Source organism: Embiotoca jacksoni, unplaced genomic scaffold (genome assembly GCF_022577435.1).
Source record: "Embiotoca jacksoni isolate LCO1_2020_lvr unplaced genomic scaffold, fEmbJac1.0.p SCAF_19, whole genome shotgun sequence".
NCBI lineage: Eukaryota > Metazoa > Chordata > Actinopteri > Embiotocidae > Embiotoca > Embiotoca jacksoni.
Genome location: NW_027185329.1, coordinates 5,188,254 through 5,209,177, shown reverse-complemented (window position 1 = coordinate 5,209,177; position 20,924 = coordinate 5,188,254). Strand labels below are relative to the sequence as shown.

The 20,924-nt window shown below is 42.4% G+C and overlaps 1 protein-coding gene across 20 annotated transcripts in view; it reads left to right on the top strand.

Annotated features, from left to right (window-relative positions):
* Positions 1 to 20,924, top strand: part of dock7 (dedicator of cytokinesis 7) — a 47,072-nt gene that overhangs the window by 23,925 nt on the left and 2,223 nt on the right. For 2 of the 20 annotated variants that reach the window (XM_069153131.1, XM_069153137.1), the window contains exons 21-51: positions 146 to 310; positions 521 to 541; positions 1,399 to 1,568; positions 2,696 to 2,788; positions 4,854 to 4,943; positions 6,461 to 6,556; positions 6,656 to 6,796; positions 6,935 to 7,048; positions 7,408 to 7,575; positions 7,711 to 7,850; positions 7,987 to 8,156; positions 8,827 to 9,005; positions 9,158 to 9,340; positions 9,883 to 10,042; positions 10,337 to 10,433; positions 11,301 to 11,318; positions 12,270 to 12,366; positions 12,543 to 12,671; positions 12,794 to 12,946; positions 13,410 to 13,568; positions 13,748 to 13,848; positions 13,962 to 14,154; positions 14,308 to 14,451; positions 14,827 to 14,958; positions 16,059 to 16,073; positions 19,140 to 19,265; positions 19,406 to 19,495; positions 19,626 to 19,862; positions 20,046 to 20,189; positions 20,290 to 20,396; positions 20,731 to 20,898. In XM_069153131.1, the coding sequence (XP_069009232.1) occupies positions 146 to 310; positions 521 to 541; positions 1,399 to 1,568; positions 2,696 to 2,788; positions 4,854 to 4,943; positions 6,461 to 6,556; positions 6,656 to 6,796; positions 6,935 to 7,048; positions 7,408 to 7,575; positions 7,711 to 7,850; positions 7,987 to 8,156; positions 8,827 to 9,005; positions 9,158 to 9,340; positions 9,883 to 10,042; positions 10,337 to 10,433; positions 11,301 to 11,318; positions 12,270 to 12,366; positions 12,543 to 12,671; positions 12,794 to 12,946; positions 13,410 to 13,568; positions 13,748 to 13,848; positions 13,962 to 14,154; positions 14,308 to 14,451; positions 14,827 to 14,958; positions 16,059 to 16,073; positions 19,140 to 19,265; positions 19,406 to 19,495; positions 19,626 to 19,862; positions 20,046 to 20,189; positions 20,290 to 20,396; positions 20,731 to 20,898 (4,000 nt within the window). Of the gene's footprint in view, positions 1 to 145; positions 311 to 520; positions 542 to 1,398; positions 1,569 to 2,695; positions 2,789 to 4,853; positions 4,944 to 6,460; positions 6,557 to 6,655; positions 6,797 to 6,934; positions 7,049 to 7,407; positions 7,576 to 7,710; positions 7,851 to 7,986; positions 8,157 to 8,826; positions 9,006 to 9,157; positions 9,341 to 9,882; positions 10,043 to 10,336; positions 10,434 to 11,300; positions 11,319 to 12,269; positions 12,367 to 12,542; positions 12,672 to 12,793; positions 12,947 to 13,409; positions 13,569 to 13,747; positions 13,849 to 13,961; positions 14,155 to 14,307; positions 14,452 to 14,826; positions 14,959 to 16,058; positions 16,074 to 19,130; positions 19,266 to 19,405; positions 19,496 to 19,625; positions 19,863 to 20,045; positions 20,190 to 20,289; positions 20,397 to 20,730; positions 20,899 to 20,924 lie in introns of all 20 variants that reach the window. The other 18 variants (XM_069153136.1, XM_069153140.1, XM_069153134.1 and 15 more) reach the window with 18 other exon arrangements.

Here is a 20,924-nt window from a genome sequence, read left to right as displayed (position 1 = left end):
TATTAAATGTGCCACCTAAACACCTTGAAACCTTCACCCCTTCCATGCAGCGTCCCAAGTCCAATGTATTTATTCAGTTTTACAGTAGCCACTGTGTTCTGCACAGTAGCAGTAGCACTGACTACTCTTGTGTGTGTGTGGTTAGTGAATCTAGGCCAAGCATCCTTCGAGGTCATGGCGTCCATCGTGAACCGGCTTCATAAGTACCTGGACACCAGCCAGGACATGCATGGCCGCAACAGCTTGCTCTCCTCCTACATCCACTACGTCTTCCGCCTGCCCAGCACTGACCCCAACTCGCCGTCGCCAGGTATTTAATCTTAAATACAGGTAATCTCTTCACATTTTCCTTTATTCTGCATCTTGTCTTCTGTTCTCTCTTTTTAAGTTTACTGCATCCCCCCCAAAAAAACTCACCCTCACCTGCCTGCCATAATTTTTCTTCTTCTATTTTGTTTTATCTTTTGCTCTTTTTTTTTTTTTTTCCTCCCACATTTTGCCTTTTGCTTGCTCAACACAGACCCCAACTCATCCTCAACAGGTAGATATGGTACTACTACTGTACATCACTGTGTGTGCGATTGTTTCACCCTTTAAACGAAAACTACAGTTGTTTCTTCAAGTAATAGATGCTTTGGTAGATCGTTTGATGTGTGGTAGTTGGTTTTTGGTGTGTGAAGTTGTAATTCTTTGCAATCTTTCAATCATAGTTCATAAAACCATTCATTACCAGGACACATTTTCCCCTTTTTCATTGTACTCGACTCTACTTACTGTTCACACTGGTTGCTTTTCTGGATTTTGTTCCTCATTGCAGCTAGTACCCCTTAAATGTGGCACCGATAATATAGGAATGATGTGTCAAATTACCGTGACGTCATCTTCAACACAACACGCACACGCTCAATGGATCCTTTCGTCTGCAGCCAAATAAAGGAACGTGTGCAACGCCTCATTTGGTAACTGCATAGTTTTGCAGATTGTCACTAATGGAGTTGTTCATTGAATACAAACAAAGTTGGATCTGCTATAGTAGCTCGCAGAGTTAACAATGCATGGTTTGTGCAGAATATTCTCTCTCATGCACTCAGTGATTATAACGATTCTCCCTGATCAGCGCACTCAGCTGGCTTGAAGCTCGATTGAGGTGATTCCCAAAGAAGTAGCAGGTGCAATCTACAACTTTTCCCAATGGAAAACAAAAATAGCAAGTAGATTAGCTGGTATTGGCAGTGGAAAAGGGGCTATTGGTTATTCTATGTAAGTATAATCACTTATGAATACATATATTAACGAGCTGCTTTGAACTCGTGGGTTCACCACCGTATGGTTAGGTGCAATGGTAACTCCCATCACATCCCAGATGACTCATTTTCCTTTGTTTGTGTGTCGTCCCAGGCCCCGGTGGGTTGGGCGGGTCCGTTCACTACGCCACCATGGCTCGCTCAGCTGTCCGACCAGCCAGCCTCAACCTCAACCGCTCCCGAAGCCTTAGCAACAGTAACCCTGACATCTCCGGTACACCCACGTCTCCTGACGACGAGGTCCGCTCCATCATCGGCAGCAAGGTAAGCTCGTCGAACGGTGCCTTCGGTTATACACGAGGACTCAGACTTCTTTAATGTCACTACTTATCAGAGTTCTGTCAATCTTCTGTTAAAGGATAAACGAGGCGCTCAACTTCAAAACGCTACATGTGGTTATAATGTGGACAGAATCAGCAGTGGACAAATAGTAATACTTTTTGTACACAATGATTTAACATTGCCGCAATCTTATTGATTTGTGATGTATTTTAGGCACACACATGTAAGATAGTTGTACTATATCTATATATCTTAACCTACGTAAGGCCTCCATGTGCACAGTGACCCATGTGCCTTTTTTTTTTTTTATCACGTGTAAACTGTATAGCCAATGCGTAAACAGAAGCTTGGACATCTTATCTCTCTAACCGCTGTAACAGCAACCTGTTGCACATGCACACACACACAGATGCGTGCACAAAATGCTCAGTGTGTACCGGTTGTAAAAATAATTTATGGCATTTGGTTTACAGTCAAATCAGTGAAACAGATGCTGTGAAGACGATACAATAGCTTGTTGTTTCAATAGTCGTATATCTTTTAAAATATATTCACAGAAGCAAAGTCTTTCCAGCCTGTATCGGATCTCTTTCTTCTTTTTTTTATTTCACTTTATTTATTTGCTGTCATGTATGTTGTCTTGTATAATTTGTGATTTCCCACTTCAAACATTTTATTTTTTATTTAACCCCAAAAGTACATGAGCAGTGAGTGAATGATGTAATGTGCCTTTCTAATGCTCTTGCTGTTCTTGTAACCATGATATGATGGATGCAGCCCCTTTCTTGATGAATGTTCCCTTTGCTGCTAATACTTAACTAAACCTTTCTTCTCTTGTCTCTGAGGGAGGGGAAGTTATTTTTTACACACACAGAGAAAGGGAGAGAGAGAGAGAGAGAGAACCTCTGTGCTTTGCTCCTCTGTGGTGATGATTTGGATTTTTAATTTACTGACAGCTAACCTTTTTTGGGCCCTTGGCATCTTCCAGCAGTCCTGACCTGTGAACCTCTTTAACTTGTCATTATTCCTTTCCTCCTCCTTCCCCCGTGCTGCTCGCTTGTTCCCTTGCTTCCCGCTTGCCTTGTGTCCTTTGACCTCGGCACCCCTAGGGCTTAGACCGCTCCAACTCGTGGGTGCACACCATGGGCTGTAAGAGTGCCCCCTGGGGATCCAGCCCCGGGTCCGCTCCAGAAACCATGCAGGTGGTTTTATGAATGCCCCGTCCTCCACTTTGCCTCGCTACAAAAGCAACCTTATTCACACTGAAGGGATACTGCAATATTTGGAGTTTTGGTTTATTTGTGTTCTTTGCCAGAGTCACTAATAGGAAGACGATCTTTTCTAAGGTTTTCATTTTTTTTTATATTTGTAATGTTTTTTTCTTTCTTTTTTTTCAATTTTGTCAAGTCACAACTTTCCAGTCCCTCCAGGATTTTGCAGTTTTTTTTCTTTTTTATTGTTGCAATCAAAAATAATTGATTTTTGTGGCGGCTTTTCTCAAAAATTGTGAAGTAATTTGTGGAGTTTTAAGCAAATTTTTTGCATACAATTTTTGGGAATTAGCAAAAATTGCAAGTCATGGGGAAAAAAAAAATGATTTTAGTTTTTTATAACTTATACCTGATAAAGAGTAATGTGTAATAATTTCCTATCATAGAAATATTTTTTTTTTTAACTTGGAAAACCATTGACTTACAAATGATTCTTTGAAGTGATGTAACTTTACAAAACAAAGTGCAGTCTCTTAGCCTTTATAAACCTAATTTAATATATCCCTCTTGTCCCCTCTTCTACTTTGAACAGAGCTTCTGTTGAGGATAGTTTTTGCGAAAAAATCAGGGGAATTTTGCAAAATTGCAGGCTCCTCTAAATATTGTGGGGATCACTTAAATTTGTGTTTACTAATGCAATCACTAAATTGTAATTTCTTGGAGGGACTTTCTTTCATCATATGCTCAGTGAAACTGCTTACAGTGGTTTGAAGTTAAATGATTGTAATTGCCAACAATTGTTTTGCTAAGTTTCTCCAAACTAGCAAAATTTCTAAACAATGCACATTGTGGCAAGTGCAATACAAAGACATGAAACACCAAAACTTCAGAATATTACAATATCCTGGAAGACTTTAAATCACAACCCTCCCATGATTCCACACATGGGAGTCACAGCCGCCTCCATGACCCTCTTACTGTCATATTAGAGTCTCAGAGTTCATCCCTCGTTGCTTATCACATCTAACACCTCTCTTTTTCTCAGTAGTGTCATGAAAAGTAGTTGAAATCCAGACATTGCAATGCTAGACCGGGTCACTGTTGACCTTCCTTTGTTCTATGTCGAGTTTGCCCTGTATTTTGGGTTTACACTTGGCAATTACTTCCAAACCTAAAGCCAAGACAATCTTTGCGTGTATCTATTTCACACAGGATTGTTTGGGTAGTAGAGAAGAAGAATAGTGTTAGAAATGATCTCCCATCAGACTAGATTTACTGTATTTATTTTATTTCATTTATTATTTCCTTTATCTCCTTTCTGGACTTCCACATCTCTCAGCCAGTATACCTGCATGACTTTCTACTAACCCTGCATACCATTCACTTTGTCACTGGAGCATGGTGTATCTGTGAGTGTGAATGTGTATCTCCCATGTGAGGTCTCTGTCTGCTTCACTTTCCATCTTCATGTGATGTTTATGTCCTCTGTCATTTTGTTGTCACGGCGCAGTCCTTTTGTTAGTTATTCATTTACACATCAGGTAACAAAGATTACCACATTGAGTTAAATGCGCCTATGCTGACAGAGCACGTGCCTACCGCAATGATACCTTTTAATATTGTCGGATATTTTCCCTTTATGTCATTATTTTGTGTCTGAAGTATTGTGTTCACCTGGAGGGATGCAGAATTGCGCAGGCTTTAAAAGCAAGAAAAAGAAATTAATCTTGAGCCTTCATTTGATCACATGGCCTTTCATGCAGCCATTTTGCATCTCTTCCTCAAAGCACCCAAACTACCGACGTCTCAACTGTTTTAGATTACGGGTGCAACACTTTTAAGTGTTGTGGCCTCTGTCCTTGTGTCTAATTGTTTTGTGTCTTCATGTATGAAAAGTGTGTGCAACAGATCACAAAAGTGTGGTGTAGTGTGCATGTGGGGCTGTGTAACCCGGCACACACATTTGCCTGTGTGCTGAGGAAGAAGTTGCAAGCCCGCCCTCCCTGTTGCTCCTCCACTAACCTTGCTGTCACCGTTCCATTCATCCCACTCATAGGCCATGGAGCGCTGTGGCAATCGCATGTCTTCGCACACTGAGAGCGCCAGTTTCTTGCAAACTTTAACAGGACGGTTGCCCACAAAAAAGGTAGAGCCACTTGCACCGGGGGAGGAGCCAACCCCACCCACCTCCTTGTTCGCCTCCTCACCTGTCTTGTCTGTGGATGTGTGCCTCCGGATTGGTTGGTGTCGTATTTGGTTGTGGTGGAGTCTCGTTGAATGCTGTATGTCCCTGATCTGCCTCTTGTTCTGAACATGTTGAGGAGTTTTTCATGTGCCATGAATGTTGGTTGTGGTCTGGCTAACGCTGACTGTGTTGTACAGGAAACTGCATCGGCATAGTCTGGGAAGTCTTCATTCAGTGTCCTCCAATCACTCAGTCACAGAGAGACCAACACGGTTTGCTTTCCGATCAAGTGCCGTGATCTCTCGAGAGATGTACCAGCAAACATACAAACAGGTGATTAGTTCGATAGCGATCAGGATATAGTGTACTACTATAAAAGAAGTAGTTTCCTGATAAATATTATGGACAAAAAGTCGGTTTACTAGCTTTTCCCCCAGAGTTTTCAACCACATTTCTCAGTCTTTGTAGTTGGTTGTTAATAAGTCATTTTCAGATGTCAATACTGACGATTCTACAGAGGTAGAAATGTTTCTAGTAAAACGAAAACGACGAGATTAACGAAATGTGCCTTTTCTGTAGGCAGCAGTGAGGTCATATATAGATCCATGTATAGATTCAAAATTTGGCTATCGATCAGGTCGTGCCCTCTTTCTTATCTTCACTATGTCAACAAGATTAAAGAAGACTTGCCAGACTTTGGACAAGAGTCAGTGTGTTCGCCAGACTGTGTTGGATGTCAGTGTTGCATAAAAACGCACACCTTCATAAATGTTATTTTTGCACAATATTTAGAAAGACATGAAGAACAATATTTTGTTCTTGCTGTGCAAAAACTGAATTTTTTTTTTCTTCTGTAAATAAAAAAAAAAAAGAAAACACATTTCAGCCACATAACATCTGAAGATTGTAGTTTGCATGGTTAGAGTGCATCATTTCCTAAAAATAACAGGTATGCACAAAATTAAGAATTATATTTTTGTGATGATTTTTCTTTTAATTTTTTATGTATTTATTTAGAATTTTTGAAGTTGTCACCTGAATTTTAACACCTAACCTCCCTTTTTCTTTGATGAAGTTCATTTTCAGTGTTGGAGGCGCAGGAGCTTTACTGGACTGTATTGTTCTGTCATATAGATAATGTAGTATTAAGAATCATGGTTAATATTTTGAGTCACATAATTGATACCTGTCACCAGGTTCATTTGAGTTCAGCACAAGAATTACTTTTTTTTTAAAGTAACTTGTCACTTACCACTATACATATTAAGCCAATTAAGTCTTGTTTTACATCATAACCCCCATGAGTAAATACATTTTGAAACCCTATTTACACTATACATCTTCAGAGTCATAATTTAATTTCACAACAGAGAGTGTACCTTTTCTGGTGCCTCACATTATCTCTGTCTGGCTCTACTGCTTTCTGTTCCCCCCCTCTCCACCTCTTGGCCTCTATGTATTTTGAATTTCATGCTCAGCTCTTCCATGAGGAATTGGCCCTCCAGTGGGTGGTGAGCAGTGGAAGCGTGCGGGAGGGTGCTCTACAGCAGGCGTGGTTTTTCTTTGAACTCATGGTAGGAAACAAAATCTTTATACATAAAAAAACAAAAACAAAAACCTTGGATTTACGCTGAATGTTTCTGCTAAATACACGTTGAACACCTTGATCACAGGTGAAGAGCATTATCCACCACCTTTACTTCACCGAACGCTTAGAGTCACCGAGGAAGAACCGTTTCCCTGAACGCTTCATGGATGACATCACAGCCCTGGTCAGCACCATCGCTGGTGACGTTGTGTCTCGTTTCCAGAAGGTGAATAATGACCCGGTCAAGTGCCTCATGGTATCACCAACAGATGTGCAGTTTTTGGAGTACAGAGGGGTTTTAGAGGCGTGCTTGTTATGAGGAAAGTTGGAGAAGCTATATATATTGTGTTTCTCATCCGTTCAGGATCTGGAGCTAGTGGAGAGGCTAAACACGAGCCTGGCCTTCTTTCTCAATGACTTGTTGTCAGTCATGGACAGAGGCTTTGTCTTCACACTGATCAGGGCATACTGGAAACAGGTACATTTATTATTGTGATAATTTGAAATGCCGTATTTTTTTATGATGCAGGATAATGCAGTTCTAGCAGGATCAATACGACAGAATATAATCTTGGCATCCCAGTAACTTTTAGATTAAGCATGCAGAAAGATGCAAATTACATTGTATTAAATGAGGATCTCCTTCCTGTATGGCACTTCCACTATGTCCAATGTAAGATTCATAGTGATATGATGAAATCTGAAATTCTTTGTCTCAGAATATAGAACAAAGTTGTGATGATATTTTTAGATTACAGTTTTTTTGACAGCACATACTGCCTTTTTTTGTTGTTGTAATTTTAAATAAAACATTTTAAAACTGTGTCCTCTCTCCAGGTGTCCACAAAGCTTTACACTCTGCAGAATCCGACCCTGGAGTCTTTGAGGCTTGATTTCTTGAGAATTATTTGCAGCCACGAACACTACGTCACCCTCAATCTGCCCTGCAGCCTGCTCACCCCGCCTGCCTCGCCTTCTCCCTCCGTGTCATCAGCAACGTCACAGGTCAGACAAAAAGAGATGGAGGGAGGGAGATTGTACATTGGACAGAAAGACTCTAAAAATCTCAGAAGACAATCATCAGTGATAATAATCAGAGATGATGTATTTATGGTGTTTTTCATGTCTCTTCTCCCACAGAGCTCTGGGTTCTCCACACATGTCCAGGACCAAAAGATTGCCAACATGTTTGAGCTGTCTGTCCCCTTCAGAGAGCAACATTATCTGGCTGGACTAGTGCTGTCTGAACTGTCAGTGATACTGGACCCAGACAATGAGGGGTTAGTGTGCTTGTAAAGTTAGTTTAATAAAGAAAGAGTTCACGTATATTAGAATATTTTTGGACTGATACCTTGATCTCTTTCTTTGTTTATTTTTCTTTTTTCCTTTCTTTTTTTTTGCCCTGTTTCACTGCAGGATGTTCGGTCTACATAAGAAAGTGGTGAGCGTCGTTCACAACCTCCTGTCCAGCCACGACTCTGACCCGCGCTACGCCGATCCTGAGGTTAAGGCTCGGGTCGCCATGCTGTACCTGCCTCTCATTGGCATCGTCATGGAAACATTGCCACAGCTCCATGACTTCACAGGTATGGATTACGAGCTATTTTCAACAGAAAGTAGTTTAAAAAGACCACAGGCTTATTGGCAGAGATGCCAAACTGTAACATTGGAGGTTTTCAGTAGTTACTGGATTTCTATTTTGAATTGGAGTTATTTTTCATTGCATTTTACTTTTCATTATTCACTGGAATACAAATGTTTGGTTTCTTTATTTTTTGTTATTTCTCACCAACTTTTATATCGAACTCTTCTTGCTGTACAGTCAACAGCAATCTTATGAGATTTCCCTCTATTGCAAACAAAACTGGGAGTGACTGTAACAATGTGGCACACATGAGCATTTTGTCAGACTGAGTCTCACGCCTTCAGAATGAGGCCGGCTGAAATGTAATGTGGCAAAATGCCAAGTACTGTGGGCTTCTCAAACAAGCAGCTGTGGTGTTATATTGTGACCTCTAATAGTGTATCGCTTTTACCCTGAAAGGTTATCAGTCGACCTGTAAAGGATGTTGCCCTGTCACATAATGTCCCAGCTAACCCCAGTTCAACCCTGTGTCCCTCATTTTTCTATTTTACTTTTCTCTCTATTTTATTCTTACGCCACACTAAGAAATTTGTTCTTATTTTTTTAAATTTTTTTTATTGTCTATTTACTTGATAATTTCATCTTCTTTTCTTCCTTTCTTGTGCCACCAGAGTCCCATAACCAGTGGGGTCGGCCGGGCGGTCCACAGGGGGCAGCGGTGGGCAGCAGTGGAGAAGAGGCAGAGGGAGACGGTAACAGCTTGATCAGCCAGACTGTCGCCATGGCAATAGCAGGCACCTCCACTGCATCGCCGATGTCTCGACCGAGCAGCTTCTTGCTCAACTCGCAGGTAGCTTTCTGTTCGAGAGGAGGTGCTGAACATAGTGACTGTGATATGCTGTCATCTACAATTAATGGAGGTGTCTCACTGATGTATTCTACTGTTACAACCCCCGCTACTTCTTCTGAAATCTTTTTCCCGTCCTGGTTCACATCTTCCAGGCGAGTCGTCAGCATGGGAGCTTCTCGGCCGAGTCGAGTCGCAGCCTGCTGATCTGCCTGCTGTGGGTGCTGAAGAACGCCGATGAGCTGGTGTTACAGAAGTGGTTCACAGACCTGTCGGTGTCCCAGCTCAACCGCCTGCTGGATCTCCTCTACCTGTGCGTCTCCTGCTTTGAGTACAAGGTAACATCAACTGTGAATATACTCACTGACTCTGAGAACCAATTAATCTAAAAAAAAATTGTCAAGAGCACATGGAGAGTTCAGGAGTTTTTCCACCAATTCAGTTTATCTTCTATATTTATGTCCAACCGATAGGGAATCTTATTGGCTGAAATAATATTTCTGGATGTAACTATACTCCTATGAGTGAAGTGGACTTTTCTATGTGCTCTACTGGTGACTAAACTTGTAATATTGTAATGCTCTCACATCATTTTTCATTATCTTTTAAAGGATAATTAGCTGTGCACTTTACTCTTCCAAAAAAAACCAAGCTTCTCTGTGTCTAATACGGATAAATAATCTTTGCTGTAATCATCTATTTCTTCCTGTGTATTTCAAGCACTTTCTGCTCGGCTGTGTGCTTGCTATTTGCTCCTCTTTACCTGCACATTTGCTGTGACGCTACTAACCTGCTTTGCTCGCTGGGTGCTGTGCTTCAAATAACTTTCCCACTGTGTGTTCTCTGCCCGTTCACTCACCCTCTGCCTCATGGATACAAGGCCCATGTTGTGTTCACCATGCAGGGGAAGAAGGCGTTTGAGCGCATGAACAGCTTAACCTTTAAGAAGTCCAAAGATATGAAGGCCAAGCTGGAGGAGGCCATACTGGGCAGCATCGGGGCCAGACAGGAAATGGTGCGGCGCAGCCGGGGACAACTAGGTGGGGGCACCTGCACAGACATGCGCACACATATGCAGGTAGACCCACATATAAGCAAACATGAAGAAACTAGAAGTGCTGAACTCAAAGAGGAGAAATACATTACATGTATATTACAGCACCTGCTTCTCAACCTGCCCATACATCCTGTACATGAACGTAACACACTTGCATACAACTGTACCTTCTGATAGCGCTGTAGATACAGCCAGAGTGAGTCACGTTTCTCTGTGAACACGCAGCCTCTTTCACCACCATCTAAAAACAAGTAAATAATGTTTTCTCACCATTTAGAGCGGAGTCCATCTGGCAGTGCTTTCGGCAGCCAGGAGAACCTTCGATGGAGGAAAGACATGACTCACTGGAGGCAAAACAGCGAAAAGATGGACAAGTACGCTCTTTCTAACTCTTTTTTTTATTTTAAAGGTACTCAAAGTTACCCGAGCTGATGTTTTAATAAAAATCCTTCTGGGTCTTTTTTCTCTTAGGGAACATGTGCATAAGTCAGGTTTCTATCCAAATGTATTTCAAATTTCCAGAAAATTGGCCAAATACAAATAAATGTGTGTTTCTTTCCACAACCATTTTGAAAATCTGAGGAGTCGAGTCCTTTGAGTTTCACAGTTGGTGCTAATTTCTGAGTGTTTATTCTGACATACTGGATGTTGGTATAAACCAGCCATTGGCTGACTATTTCCGCTTCCCTTATGTGCGTGTTACAACAACCTCCAAGTTAGCAAGTATGTAGTCACATACTACATAATGATTTCTTTGCAAAGTCAATTTCCATATCAATTTGTAGTAATTCGATTTTATGGATTTATCAACTTTTCTACCTCAGTCAAGCATAAAAAAGTTACACAAAAGGTGACATTTTTTTCAAATAGTGTTTCCCACTGTTTTCAAGTGTGAAATAAACTTGTCAAATTATCATCCTTTAATGTTCTTAACAGGATATCACTGCTAAAGTATATACAGGAATACATGTCCATCACAAACTCATTGTTCATATTTATTTTCCACATTTTTAACTGGATTTACAAAGGAACAGAATCAGATTCATTTCAAGCTAATGTTTTACCATATTGGACCAGCATGCACTCTTAAAGCTGAAGTTTTTTTGTGTTTTGTATCACTCTTTTTTTGGCAGGCGACTGGTTTGGTATATTAAAATTTCTGTTCTTTTGTAAATTCTGCTCGAGCGTTTGTTTTCTGTTAATTTCCATTTGTTCTCTCGTGTTGCTGTTTGTTTATGTAGGAGTCACAGATCAGTCAGGTATTGTATGGTCCACATTTGTTGTGTGCTCCTTCGAACTACTCCCTGCTTTAGTGCCTCTTTCAAGGTGTGCTGTGGTGCTTGTGGGAAGTCAAGACAGTTGAAATGGACACAAGATGAATGTATTAGTTTGTATTGTTTTGATCTGATAAACTTGAAAAAGTTACGAAAAGAATTTTCAAATCAAATTTAATATGGGTGAGACACATGAATGCTGTTGCAGTAGTTGTGTCATCATTCATTTTCTCTCCACTTGAACTGTTTTTTAGTTCACACATGCACATCAGTGCACCAACAGAGACCCCCTGCTGGTCCTGGCCCTTGAATCCCCCGCCCCATCAGTCCCTCTGTCCTGGTAACAACATATGTCTTGGGGTTGGTAGTGGTTGCAGTGGTTCTGTTTTGCTTTTTAACCAGTGTGCTTCTTGTTTTGGGCTCTGACTCGTGTCTCTCCCTGGTTACTGCTGCAGCAAAAAAAAAAAAAAAGACAAATGTAGCAATAGATATTTTTTGCTATCGATTATTTGTTTGTTCTTTTGAAAACTATAAAGCCAGTCACGGTAGAGTTTCATCTGCTCAAACGTAGACATTTTAGGACTTGTAGACCGAGAATGGATTATTTAGCTCTTCACTTCATTTACAATGAAGAACAGGCTCCTTAATGTCTTCAAACCTCTTAACCCCATGAGCTTCAGGCTAACAGTCTCTTACTGGATCAGCACGTATTGTTGCGGTTGATAATTTAAAACCGTTTGGATAAGAGACGTCCTTGAGTGCAACTTTGGATTTTGCTTAGCACATACCATTTTTCTTCCCCCAAAAACTACTATGATTATGTGCAATGGCTTGAATGTGGTGACCGGAAGCTCATGCAACATTCAAGGGCACAAAATCAACATCACAGTATGGGAGTGCATTTTGTGACACCGTTTTCTGCTTTCTGGATTGTAGGACGAGAGCAGAGCTGGAGCACGAAGCCCTTATTGATGGTAACCTAGCAACGGAGGCCAACCTAATTATTCTTGATACTTTGGAGATCATTGTACAGGTATGCAAGCACACAAGACTTTAACCATGCATAGGCAGTCAGAAATACCTAAAATAATTTGTTTGTAACAGTTTAGCACTTACAATTCATAAATGCAAACAAACTTGTAAATGCATATAACTTATAATGTGCATATAAACTCATTCTGCTGTTTCTTCGTCACGCTCTCCCTCCAGACGGTATCAGAATCCAAGGAGAGTATCCTGGGTGGGGTGTTGAAGGTGCTGCTCCACAGCATGGCCTGCAACCAGAGCGCCCTCTACCTTCAGCACTGTTTTGCCACACAGAGGGCTCTGGTGTCAAAGGTCAGACTACAGGACTTTTTTTTTTTAAGTGTTGTGTGCTTATCTTGGCAACTTTTTCAAGGATTATGTACCTTTTCTTTTGTATTTTGTCAATTTGTGTGTATTTCTTTCCGCCCGTGTAGTTTCCTGAACTGCTGTTTGAGGAGGAAACAGAGCAGTGTGCTGATCTGTGTTTGCGACTGCTGAGGAGCTGCAGCAGTAGCATAAGTACCATCAGAGCCCACGCCAGCGCCTCCCTCTACCTCCTCATGAGGCAAAACTTTGAGATTGGCAACGTACGTACAATTAAAAGTTAACAATCCAAAATAGTGTTGTTACTTGAAAAGCAGCATATTTCATGAACCTCAGGTGGTAGTTGAAAATGTTAAAGATCTCCTGGAATATATCCATTATAAAAGTACTGCTTGTTATAATTAGGTTATTATCAGGAAAATAACTACTGTTGGTTGGCCAGTTCTCAACTATTGTTTTGCATTTGTTTATTTAAATAAATAAAATAAAAAAAACTGCAATCAGCCAGTTTTGGCCCAATTACTGGTTCATGCATCTTCTGCTGTGTTATAGTAAAAGATTTTTCACACACACATACACACACCTCTAAATGACTGTCAAACTGGAGAGAACATTTACACCGCACATAATTATCTCCCCAGTCCACATCTGTCACACCAAACCCAACACCTGTGACTAAATATTCATATTTTTTAATCTTTCTTCTATTTGTTTTTGCACTTTCAGAACTTTGCAAGAGTAAAGATGCAGGTGACCATGTCTCTCTCGTCGCTGGTGGGAACGTCTCAGAATTTCAATGAAGAGTTCCTCCGTCGCTCTCTCAAGACCATCCTTACCTATGCAGAGGAAGATCTGGAGCTGAGGGAGACCACATTCCCAGACCAGGTACGAGTCATTTATTTACCGTCCATCACGGTGTGAGCAGCCTGAACTGCTGATTTATTATTTACTGAACTTTCTGATTTTGATTTGATACTCCACTACACCCGGTCTTTATTTATTTCTTAAGATTAAGCATTGGGGAAGCAGTGAATTTATCCCAAGCTCTCTGTTCTTACGTCCAGGTCCAGGACCTTGTGTTTAATTTGCACATGATCCTGTCTGACACAGTGAAGATGAAGGAGCACCAGGAAGACCCTGAGATGTTGATAGATCTCATGTACAGGTGCAGAACACACACGCAATCAAGCAGCTTCTTTTTGATAACTTACAATTGTATCCCACCGTTGTACTCATCGATACCTTGTTGTTTCTGTGCGTTTGCATTTGCACCTCTAGAATTGCAAAGGGTTACCAGACGTCTCCAGACCTGCGGCTGACGTGGCTCCAGAACATGGCTGGAAAACACTCTGAGAGGAACAACCACGCCGAGGCTGCTCAGTGTCTGGTGCACAGCGCTGCCTTAGTAGCAGAATACCTGAGCATGCTGGAGGACCGAAAGTACCTGCCTGTAGGCTGTGTCACCTTCCAGGTAATGACGGTTGTTCTCGTAATCACGTCTGTGCATCGTATGCCTGTCTTCTGGAGTAATCAGCACAACTTTTGTGGGCCCTAGAAATGTCTATTAATGAGTGTGCTTTTATGGGGTTTTTTGTGCATGTGTTTATATGCACGTGTGCTCCAGAACATTTCTTCGAATGTGCTTGAGGAGTCTGCGGTGTCGGACGACGTGGTGTCACCGGACGAGGAGGGCATCTGCTCCGGGAAATACTTCACTGAGATCGGCCTCGTGGGCCTCCTGGAGCAGGCTGCTGCCTCCTTCTCCATGGTGAGAGATGGATGGATGGATGGATGTTGACATGAATGTTGCCAAGTCAGGGATTTTTGAACTTCCTCTCTTTTTCTCATCAAACAAACCCATTTCACTGGAGGGGATATTTATTTATTTATTGGATACAGAGTTACTTAGTATGACAGCACTTTAGAAAATATGACTACTTGTCAGTTAATTGTGATGATCCCATAAACATATTGTATCATATCTTCTCATCCGGAAGGTCTGTTTACAAGTAATATAAATGTCCAATGCAAAGGCTCCAGTCAGATGTCTAATCATCTTAATTTCAATTCTCTATAAGTCCAAACATTGAGGCCGAGATGTTCTTTTATTCTCCCCTGATGTTTGTCTGGCTCTCACCTCCAGGCCGGCATGTATGAGGCGGTGAACGAAGTGTACAAGGTACTGATCCCCATCCATGAAGCCAACAGGGACGCAAAGAAGCTCGCTACCATTCATGGTAAACTACAGGAAGCCTTTGGCAAAATTGTTCATCAGGTAAACACACACACACCCACAAAGTAGACTTCGTCCGTGCCTACTAGGCTGCAAGAGCTTGAAATGCCACTTTGCCACTGAATTTATACAAGGACAGAAAGAGAAGCATTTTATTTTGTATATCTCAGTGTGACCCAAATGTTATCCCTTTTCATTGTCAGTCTTCTTCTATGAGAAGATCACATCTGGATTACTTTAGGTTATGAGTGGGTTTTTAAAAAAAAAATCAGCTTGTTCTCGTGTAAATCCAGTAAGAGTTGTCTGGTTGAGATGTTGTAAATCTTAACAGAAAAGAAAAGCATGTTTTTCAAGACGAGCATTAAGTATAAAACCCCAGAGCTTCACCGTCACAGTCATCTGAGCTTCTGCAGAAGTGCACTTTTATCACACATATTAACTGTCACGGTAATGAGGCAGTGTAGTTCCTCCCCGCAGGATTTTTATAATAACAAGGTCAAGTAACGCCATTGGTCCGAGGAGCGGAGCTTCTCATCTGCGGCGCCTCAGAATGACAGCAGCCAGGAAAAAATGCTGGATATTTATTGATGTCGACGCAGCAGCCCGCACACAGACACAGCTTTGCATGATGTTATCATCCTGCATTTTAATTCCAGCATATTTACTTCTCTATATTATGTCTGAGACCTGGCATGCTTTATTTTCTCTGTGAAGTGCGAACTTAAGGATGCATGAGGTGTGGGCAGAGACTCCAATTGTGTCTTGTGTTAAAGGCCAGTTGTGTGACTCATCATGTCGGGTTACAGCCGTCTGGTGTGCAGAGCAACTGCTCTCACAAAGCTAACTTTGTTTGTGGTGACAAAAAAAAAAAGATCCTTGATTCACTCTGTAAGGATAATATCCCTTGTTTGTTTATTTATTGTATATTTTTTTTGTCAGAGGTTAGATGCCCTGTTCTCCAGCTCCACAATTTAGTAACCTGGATTAGCTTCAAGGTGTTCATTCTCCTTGTAGTAATATTGTGTGTGTGTGTGTGTGTGTGTGTGTGTGTGTGTGTGTGTGTGTGTGTGTGTGAACCACACTGTGTGTGGGGGTGTATGTGTCTTGTCGTTCACATGTCCTGTATTCTCTTTGTTACACAGAGTACTGGCTGGGAGGTAGGTGGCTAAACAGTTCCTGCTTGGCCCTGCTCATGTTGTTTATCTTTTTTTATTTCATTTTTTTTTTTTTTTAATTTACTCTCATCTTTTGATTTGCTAGCTGTGGGCATTCTGTTGCTCTCTTTGCTTTGTTACATACATTCAATCCATTAACATCTGCAGACAATGTCAACTGTCTGCCCCCTGCTGGGGACACCGGCTGTCAAATCAGCACCACCCTCACCCTCTCTCCTCCCTCCTCTTACTGTGCAAGAGGAGCTTGTGTTTTTTTTTTTTTTTTTTATATTGTGACAGTGTTGACAGGCTGTGCATGGGAGCCGGTGTGTGTGTGCGTGTGTGTGTGTGTGTGTGTGTGACACTACTGACAAAAGTCTCAGTGAATGCATCACCTGCACAATCCGCACTTTTCCCGTCCTCATCTTCTGTCTGTCCGCTGGCGTGTCAGCCGGCACACACTGTCGATGGACTGTCACACTTCGTCTCACCTCATCTTCACCCACAGGGCTCGATTTCAGTGCACTGTTTTGACATGAAGGGGATCTGTTAGCCTTCCTGCTCCGGCCGTGGGTCATTCTCGCCACACACAATTCAAATGAGCCTTTTTAAAACACAAGGTGTTGCAAACTTTGGGTCGAAGCTGGAACCAAATTCCTGAGGCATTCAGGGTTTTTGTCCAAGAGGGTTCAACTCACAGTAATCTCAGGATTACTTGATTAATCCCTTTTGATTTTGATTAGTTGTTATGATTGTCTCTTTTTTTTTTTTTTTTTTTTAATAGTTCAAACTAAATCGACCCCTGATTATGATTTTTTTTTTCATCCATTCTGTTCTGTTGTTAACAGTATTAACCTCTGAGTTCTCATGGTCTGTTGCATGAACTGGACAGAGCTCTCATTGTTCCTGTTGGAAAAGCACTGAGAGTGCATGTTGTGTTTCTGATGGTGGTGGATCTTTATCTTCTCACTTTCTGTTCGTCGCTGTCTGCCTTTGCATGGTGCAGATCCTCCACAATGAGTTTCTGTTCTTTCTCAAAATCAGTGGAGATGTTTTTGCTGTTGTGTGTTAGTTTGTGTTGTTTTTTTTTTTTGTTTTGTTTTTTTTTAATTCTCTGGAGGAACCCAATCCTGATTAAAATCTGTTCTGTTTTCTCCTTTTTGATTTCCCCGGTTGCCGACCCTTCCTTCCCACTTTACTTAATTGTGTCTTGTGGTAAGTTCCTTAGTTTTCAGGGCTTCTTAAATTACTGCTCGCATATATTTTTAAATCAGCAGTTGAAGCAGCAGCACACGATTTCTCGCTTTCTTGTTTTTCTTTGATTATGTGATCATCTTTGATAAGAAGTTGTAGAGCTGTAGCCTCCAATGTCCACAGCTTCCCCCTCTTCCACACACACACACACACACACACCCGGTCACACCTGCTGTGCCTCCCGAAAGGGTGTACTTTAATGTTGAGCCTGTCTGATACTGGATTTTTGACTCTGATACCGATATTATTGAGAAATATACACTGTACGAACAGTTTATACAAACAGATTTTTTTGCAATGATCCCTTAAATCATTAAGGGAACAAGTGTTTTGTTACACTTGTGACAAAAATATGTAATGGAGGCAGGATATTTCACAGTTTATTATCTGCATTGAAACAGTGAACTTCACTGGGAATTTCATAATTATAAATAACTATAAAAAAAAAAAAAAAAAAAAAAAAAAAATACACGCAAAAATCGAAGAATGTCTAATTTACCCCAAGAACCTTTTTCTGCATCATGTTGTATGAAAAAAAAAAAAAAATAAAGTTTAGCCAATATATATATATATATATATATATATACATATATCGGCTAATATTGGCCAATATGTGACCATATGAAACCTTTTTATATATATATATATATATATATATATTGGTCGGGCTCCACTTTCTAATGGAGCCACCTTCTGGACGTTCTTACCAAGTAGAAGTCTGCGCAGAACAAAAATTGCGAGTGTCTGGTTGATGGCTGTTTTTCCTGTCACTGATGAACGCCATGCTTCCAGAGATGTGAAGGGTTGGCTCGAGTTTGAGGTAGTTTTGTTTTGCAGAGACACTTCTCTTTTGTTCTTTATCTGCACACGGTTCGCGAGGCTGGTTTTTTTTAGCTTCTCTGCTGCTTCGATGTTCATTTTAAAACAGCCACTGAAAATGTGCACAAACAAAACAGGACACCAAGGAGATGTCAGAGTTGACGTTGAAAACAAGCCATTAGGTAACACGCACATTCGGGAGTAGCTACTGTACTCGTGCGAGTATCGGCGGTTTCCTGCTGATGTTTTGTCCGCTTTGCTTGTTAGCTGCAAGCTGCCTCTCCTCTGTGTGAGGTGGGAAAGCTTTCGTCCTGGCTCCGCCCACTTATTGCTCACAGCTTGTAGTCTGGAAACCCCGTTCGCGATAAGATCCCGCTCTGCCACTCCGAAGGGTGGACCAATCGGGGGTCAGTGGGCGTGGCTTAGCACGATGACATTGAAGTGAGTGGTTTGTTTGTGAATGTGGTTCCGACGACGGCGGTGGCGGAGCGAGATGAAGCGAGATGAAGCGAGATGAAGCGAGATGAAGCGAGATGAACAGTTGGAGCAAATACTGAGGAATTGAAGCTGGACAAAAAAAAACAACAACAACAACAACTCAACTCTGTAATATTTACCGACACGGTGTTGCACTCTGCTTACATCTCACAACATGTACGTCACGTGGCGGTCAATGCCGATTGGTTAAAGGCCGCTCCCATCGTTTCTTTTTTTTTTTTTTTTTTTTTACCCGATGAATGAACTAACCGGAGGCCTACGCCCTGTCTGAAGCCAAAATAAACGACACCGCGTCCGAGTGATTCACGGCGAATTACATCAACAGCATCAACAGCGATCAGCTTTTAAAAAAAAACAAAAAAACAAAAACAAAGCTCTCTTATCATGCGAGCTGAAACGTTCTCACTGTATCTCCTTGATACGTAAAAGTTTTGCAGATTTCTTTAACAAGACACATTTTCCTGACAGTTATTTTCCCTCTGCTCACAGGATGGGAAGAGGATGTTTGGTACGTACTTCCGAGTCGGAATTTACGGTTCAAAATTCGGCGACTTGGACGAGCAGGAGTTTGTGTACAAAGAGCCGGCCATCACAAAGCTGGCCGAAATCTCTCACAGGCTCGAGGTAAAAAGCCAGCACGCCGCCTCGACGCCTCTGCCGTGACGCGGCCGCATTTCGGCTCGGTATTTTTCTTCTAACGTGTTTTATGTTTTATCACTCCTCCGCCGCCGAGTACAAATTCCCCTCCGCGTCTTTTCCTCCAGGGCTTCTACGGGGAGCGATTTGGAGAGGACCAGGTCGAAGTCATTAAGGACTCCAACCCCGTGGACAAGTGCAAGCTGGATCCGAACAAGGTCCGAGTCGGGCGAAGCCAACATTAAAATTTTTTTTAAAAAAAACACCCCACGGATGCAGAATGTTATCAGCCGAAAACCTTCCCCCCCCCCAGTTTTAAAAGCGTGAACGTGTTTCTCCCCCTCGCAGGCGTTCATCCAGATCACCTACGTGGAGCCGTACTTCGACACGTACGAGATGAAGGACCGCATCACCTACTTCGACAAGAACTACAACCTCCGGCGCTTCGTCTACTGCACGCCGTTCACCCTGGACGGGCGGGCGCACGGCGACCTGCACGAGCAGTTCAAACGCAAGACCATCCTCACCACGTCGCACGCCTTCCCCTACATCAAGACGCGCATCAACATCATCCACAAAGAGGAGGTAGGCCGGCGGGGAGACGAGGAGGCCGGCGACGCCGCTTCGGTTTCTTTTTTTTTTTTTTTTTTTTTTTTTACTTCTCGTCCCGGGTCGTTTTGTTTACGGTAACCGGTAAAAAAAAAAAAAAACAACAACAACACGGCATCAACCGTCCTGTTTTAAACCGCTCGGCCCGTCCTTTTCCAGATCATATCCACGCCCATCGAGGTGGCGATAGAGGACATGCAGAAGAAGACCCAGGAGTTGGCCTTCGCCACCCACCAGGACCCCGCCGACGCCAAGATGCTGCAGATGGTCCTGCAGGGGTCGGTGGGCACCACCGTAAACCAGGTGAGGCGCGCCCGTCGGACCGGCGCTGACGCTTCGCGAAGCTCAGTCGAGGACGAGTCAAGTCGCAGCTGGATGTTTACCCGACTGTCTGTCCTTCAAGGGTCCTTTGGAGGTGGCGCAAGTCTTCCTGTCAGAGATCCCCGGCGACCCCAAACTCTACCGACACCACAATAAGCTGCGTCTGTGCTTCAAAGACTTCACGAAGAGGTAAGTCTCCGTCCCGCGCGCCAGATTTTTTTTTTTTCCGAACCCGGGGGGGGGCTATAAAGGAAGCGCGGAGTTCAAAGGAAACGATCTCAAAATGAAAGCTGCGAGGAGGCGCGGCGCGCCCGAGCTCGTCGGTAGACGCCGCTTTGCATTTTCCAGCATTTTTAGTTTTTAGACGTTAAGTCCCGCGTGACGCTTAGAAACATTTTCCACCACTTCCTGTGTCTTAAAGCTCTTCTGACCCGTTTTGAGGTGAGTCCGGATCCTCTGATTTGAAAGGAAACGCAGTTGAGAATTTTACCTGCCGGTTTTACACGGATTTTTCCCGCCGCAGGTGTGAAGATGCCCTGCGTAAGAACAAGAGCCTGATTGGTCCGGACCAGAAGGAGTACCAGAGGGAGCTGGAGAGGAACTACCACCGTCTGAAGGAGGCGCTGCAGCCGCTCATCAACAGGAAGATCCCTCAGCTGTACAAACCTGTCCTGCAGGTCAACTCCCACAGGTGGGACTGAACAGTGTGTGTGTGTG